Consider the following 6,000-nt stretch of genomic DNA (forward strand, 5'->3'; position numbering starts at 1 on the left):
TGACAAATATGCTGTATATTTATATATGTTTAATTTTGATGGCGATATATTTATGAAAATTTCAAACCCTTTGTTTATGAGAGATCGATTATTTTTCGGTTATTTTATTTTATCATTTTCCTGGTAAATTAGACTTCATCCTTGTACTAGTTTTCAAGCCATTTTGCCAGCAGGATGACACAGACCATTTGCATGCTTATTATATAGTGGATTTCTAAAATTTAATTTTTTTTTTTTTTTAAAAAAAAAAAAAAAACCGACTAGTTGGGAAACAATGCCATACAAATTATATGTCTCCTAAACTTCCATTTAAAAAAATGCCATGCTTCAAGGAAAAAAGATTTCAGTTCAACAACAAATCACTTAAGCAATTTAATGCTGTCTATCACTTTTAAAGTATTTGAGTCCTGCAAAATAAATAAATGTTATGTGTCCTAAACTTGTAATTGTTCGCCTAAAGTAACTGAATCTAAGAACTTTTGCAATCCAGGAAGTGAATACCAGAACGGTTAAAAAAGTTCGAACTCGAAAGATGTTATCTTGCTTCGGCTAGTGAAATTGATACAAGATTTGGAGAAGGGTTTTGCCTTGTTGAAATTGAACTACCATCTGCGGCTGCATTTAGAAGAGTAGAGTATGCAGGCTGTTTAGGCTCAGGTAAACTAGCCCTTTCACTGCTCAACATTAATAAAACATCCCACATGTTTGGCCTGTCCTCTGCATTTTCTTGAACACACAACAGACCCACCTGGATGAACATCAGTACGTCATTCACAGGACATGAACCGCCTAATGTTGGATCCATTAACTCGGTGCATCTCCCATCTTTCCATAACTCCCAAGCCTTTACAGATTTCACATTGTAAGTTAACATTGTCAAATAAAAAAAATAAAAAAAAAAATAGCTACATAAAAAGTAGATCTCAAAGCTAGAGCCCTGTTTATGTCACTTACATATCCTAGTAAGTTCATTGAGCAGTTTGGTTCATGAAAAGTTGCAATCTTCCTGCCACTCACAATCTCCAACAAAATCACTCCAAAGCTAAATACATCAGATTTTGTTGAGAAAATGCCATGAGCTGCATACTCCGGAGACATGTAGCCACTGATCTCAATGCCAAAAGAAGAAGAATACAAAGTAAAAATGTCATTTTCCTTGTTTGTAAATAGAGAATATCTTGTAAAACGAGCATGCTCACTTCAATCATGTTAAATTTCAACTTTCAAAGATTTAACAGTTACTTACTATGTTCCAGCCACCCTCTTCGTTTTGATTTTGCTTTCATCCTTGAACAGAATTCTTGCCATGCCAAAATCTGATATTTTGGGGTTCATGTAGTCATCCAATAGGATATTGCTGGTTTTGAGATCACGGTGAATAATTCTTAATCTAGAGTACTTGTGAAGATATAGAAGTCCTTGAGCAATGCCTTCAATGATGTATTTGCGTTTCGTCCAGTCCAGCAGCAGCTGCTTTACTGGATCTGCATTAGTTTGCATATTCAACCAAATTAGGTGAATCAGCAAAATGAACAAAAAAAGATAAAGAAAGAAATGGGAATCCATGAATATACAAACCAAAAATGAAAGAATCCAAGCTTCTGTTTGGCATGTACTCATAGATTAAGATCTTTTCCTCTTGCTCAATGCAACAACCCAAAAGCTTGACAAGATTTCTGTGCTGTACCTTGCAAATTAACTGTACCTCATTCTTGAACTCTGCTAATCCTTGTCCAGAATATTTTGAAAGCCTTTTCACTGCAATGTCATTACGTTTTAGCTTCCCCTGCAAAAGAGTATAATTTCACCTAAGAATCTATATAATGTTATCCCATAGGTCTGGCATTCAATTTTCTGTCAGTTTGACGACTGAGGAAGAAAATGGAAAAGCAAAATGTGTTGCTTGATAACAAATACCTTATAAACAGGTCCAAAACCACCCTCTCCAATCTTATTACAAGCTGAGAAATTATCAGTGGCTGCTACTACACTAATAAAACTAAGCAGGGGAAGCTCATGATCATTCTTCCTCCCAAGCTCAATAACATCTTCTGTGCTAGGATCATTATTTGGACTTAATTGGGATGTGTGCACTTCTCCTGTGCCTACTTGATTCCCATGTATTCCTGTCAGTATGATGAAATTTTTCATCAGAAGGCAACTTTTTAAAATTTTGAACCAATATAGAAGTTGAAGTTGGTACCTGAACAATTGGACTTTCTCCATAAGTAAAACAAAAGCTTGATACAAATCATCAAGATCAAGGGAATCAGTAGAGCTATGACAATCAATAGTATCTTCCTCTTTTTCTCATGATCTGAAGAAAGAAAAGAATTGAACACTGTCAAATTTTACATAGACAAAGAAAATTAAGTTAATACTCACATCTTGTCCTCACATAACTATCTTTAATCATAATTAGAGCTGTTTGTCTCAAAACTTCAGGACCATAGATTCAAAATCTTACCAGATTTAGAATCATTTTCACGCACATAGATGCTATTGTTTCCTTTTCGTATGTTGTTCAGAAGATCATCTTTATCTCCATAGAAAAGTTCACACCGAGTCCCATTATCCATCGAAGAAATATATGCAACACATGAACAGTTACTCCTGCATGTTTGCTCACAGTCGCTGGTACCTGTACTGGCTGGCCAACTAACAAGCATTGATCTTGGGATTGATCCTTTGATAATGTCTGAGAAATTATTTCCATCTTTGCACATCATTGGCGTTGATACCAAGCATCCTGTAGAACTGTGTGGCAATGTGGAATCACATATAGAGTAGCTCACACTAGAAACCTTTAGACCCTCCATCATGAACTCCATAATTGTCCCATCTGAAGCTAAAACAAACCATCTAAGTATGTTACTTTCTTTGTTGTGGAAAGTAAGAGAATTTTGGCTGCTGTTTGATATATAGCTAAAATTGTATTGATTATCCAATAAGCTTTGGAAAAAGAATCTGAAATAACTTCCATCCCAAAATCCAATCTGCTGGTAAGCATGATCTTGGCGCCAGACATTGGATTTTGTTAGGTCTACCGTATCAAGGCCTAGAAAATAGAGACCTATGTTTGGATCGGAGGGGCTTAACCATGATGAAAGATACTGCTTTCTTTCTCTATCTGCATTACCTTTGTTAAACCATCCCAAGCTCATTCCTGGTAGAAGTGTATCAGTTGGATAATCAAAACTCTGCCATATGGTCTTCCCTGCTTCCATTAGAATCAGATTTCCCGAATCAAGAAGTTTTGCGCTTGTTTTATTACTGGTTGGTCCTGCTCCATTGTTGACAATATTTGGAATTGACATTCTATCACTCAAGACCAAGTTTCCATCATACCTTATGTAGAGAACTCCGGTGGAAACCGCCTGGCGAATTTCTCGGTTTGAAACCCAAACTGGTTTTCTGTTTCTGTCATTCTTGAACCATATTCCCAGGTACCCAAACCTTGATTTACTTGGAGTAAAGAAGCCAAGCTCGAACACCCCACCGGCAGAAACCAATGTTTCATTGCTATGTAGAGTCTTTCCATGTATAAGAGTGTCTAAGGCATATAACGAGCCAAGGAAACAAAAGAAGAAGAAAAGATAGACTTTGGATGTTTTCATTTTCATGTCAGACACACAAAAGAGACAGAAACAAACAGCTTAAGCGGCATGTTTTAGGTAGGAAACAAAAAAGCATACAACTACACAAGGTAGCATCTTCAAAAAAGATGGCCTGTTTAGCCATGTTTTCTGTTTCTCTTTCTTTCTTTCTTTCTTCTTTTTTTTTTTTTTTTTTCCTTTCTTTTTTTTTTCTTTTTCTTTTTCTTTGGTTGCAAAACTAATTCCAGAATTTAAAACAAAGAACAGTTCTCCATTGCTTTATGGAAAACATGGATAATAGCTTTCCAAGAGAGAACATGGTAAATAAAAAAGCTAATAACTTCTAATCTGACATGCTTTTAACTCCTATCGTTTCTATAATCTTGTCTGCAATATACAATGAATATGTCAAAAATAAAGAATAAAACTAAAGAAAGTCAATAGCTGACTTGGTTGGTAAGTAATCTCACTGTCCATCTAGCAAGACATTACATATTGGTATTAAAATACAAATTTCTTAACTAAATTTCCACAACCCATGTGATATTATCTTATTTCTTATAGAAAATAAGGATTTTCTTTCCCTAGTCAGAGTCATTTTTATAGTTGAACTGGATAGAGGTGTACGCAACTAATGATAAAATTAGTAAAAGGGGCGTATCAAAGAAATTTCGCCGCATTTTCTTAATACGGAAATGCTAACATTATAATTAAATAAAAATTCTTAGAACTATATATGGAACTGCTGGTCAATGGAGCCGATGTAGAATCAATATAAAATACATGTATGACTTACTAATTGGAACAGTTCTCGAGGATATGTCACATCTACTAATCAATAAATTTTCCATGATTTCCATGACAGCATCAAATCAGTATGAATTCTAATAAAATTCAGAGTCTTAGTTGACAAAATGACAGCAATTTATTTTAAACTATGTAATTTGAAGTCTCTTGAAAGTATATTACTTAAAGATTTAGTCTGTTTCAAGAGGATAAAACATCATATGATGATAAAAATAAATATATGAATAAGCCACTTTGTTTAATAATCTCGCTTAGGTAATTGTTGTTGAATTTGAAACATGAATGTTGAACCTTTCTTGGTTGGTATGAATAAAAAGTTGAACCTTTCTTTCTCAATTATGTTATAAATTTCATCTCGGAGCCATACTACTTTCAGTCACAAGCTTGTCCTTTTTGTTTTATCTGATATTGGTGTAGAAATTTGAACTTGAGATCATTAACGGGAAAACTATCCCTTCAAGGATATCTCCTCCTTTTGGGGGAACTACACATGTAGGCAACACAAGACAATTTTCCACAGAGTTTTTGTTTTTATTTTTAATGGGTTTGGTAAAATTAGACAACATTAGAAAATTAAAACACGTATGTTATATTCTCTATCTTTTTTTTTTTTTTTTTTTTTGTTCACTTGTTTTCTGAAAACCCCTTTTTTTTTTTTTTTTTTTTTTATACAAAACTTTCATTTGTTACTTATCGATTGAGTTGACTGATAAAATTATTATTTAAACATTTTGTCAATTTGTTCTACATTATGTTTTAGTTGAATTGATATTCTAAATAACTTATTAAATATATATATATATATATATAATTTATATGAAGCTAAATTTATGAAAAAACTGTTTTACTTTTAAACCCTAGATCCAATATTTTCCCCATTTACTTTGTAGTGAATTTCTAAAAGCAGGAAAACTAGTTAGAAATCATTGCCATACAAGTTGTAGCTGGGCTCTCACCAATGCTTGGTCACTGTTACACACTAGTTATATATATATATATATATATATATATTAAACTCACTCCCTAATAGTTTTAAGCTTTGGGAAACTAAGAACTCTTCCAATCCAATAAGTAAATACCAAAATGATAGTTGAAAGATGCTATCTTGCTTCTACTAGTGAAATTGATGCAAGATTTGGAGAAGGTGTCTATTTTCTTGAAAATGAACCATCTACTAGAATATGCAGGCTGTTTAGAAGTAGATAAACACTCCCTTTCACTGCTGAACATTAAAACAACATCTATTATGTTTGGCCTGTCCTTTGCGTTTTCTTGAACACACAACACACCCCCCTGAATGCGTAGCATTACTTCATCCACGGGACATGAACCGCCAAATGTTGGATCCGTTAACTCAATGCATCATCCTTCTTTCCATGACTCCCAAACCTTCATAGTTTTCACATTGTAAGTTAGCAATGTCAAATAAAATATCTGAATAAAAATAGAATAGCTCAAAACTAAGGCCCTTTTTTGTCACTTACATATCTCAGTAAGTTCATTGAGCAGGCTGGCTCATAAAAGATTGCATTCTTCTTGCCACTCACAATCTCGAACAAAATCACTCCAAAGCTAAATACATCAGATTTTGTCGAGC

General features: G+C 33.8%; 1 protein-coding gene across 1 annotated transcript; it reads right to left on the reverse strand.

The window, feature by feature from the left end:
* Positions 1-316: 316 nt before the first annotated feature.
* Positions 317-3,969, reverse strand: LOC107435930 (receptor-like serine/threonine-protein kinase SD1-8). Its single transcript, XM_060818547.1, has 7 exons — positions 2,468-3,969; positions 2,204-2,317; positions 1,918-2,126; positions 1,579-1,786; positions 1,247-1,484; positions 955-1,105; positions 317-844 (listed from the first exon to the last, which is right to left on the reverse strand). The coding sequence occupies exons 1-7, from the start codon at positions 3,621-3,623 to the stop codon at positions 536-538; spliced, it is 2,385 nt and encodes a 794-aa protein (XP_060674530.1). The 5' UTR covers positions 3,624-3,969; the 3' UTR covers positions 317-535.
* Between the last annotated feature and the right edge of the window lie 2,031 nt (positions 3,970-6,000).

Source organism: Ziziphus jujuba, chromosome 1, assembly GCF_031755915.1.
Source record: "Ziziphus jujuba cultivar Dongzao chromosome 1, ASM3175591v1".
NCBI lineage: Eukaryota > Viridiplantae > Streptophyta > Magnoliopsida > Rosales > Rhamnaceae > Ziziphus > Ziziphus jujuba.

Excerpts from the sequence above, each read along its gene's own strand:
- LOC107435930 (XM_060818547.1), bottom strand. The coding sequence starts at position 3,623 with ATGAAAATGAAAACATCCAAAGTCTATCTTTTCTTCTTCTTTTGTTTC. Across the intron at positions 2,127-2,203 it reads GAGAAAGTCCAATTGTTCAG|GAATACATGGGAATCAAGTA; the intron begins GTACCAACTTCA and ends TCATACTGACAG. Across the intron at positions 1,787-1,917 it reads GTTTTGGACCTGTTTATAAG|GGGAAGCTAAAACGTAATGA; the intron begins GTATTTGTTATC and ends ACTCTTTTGCAG.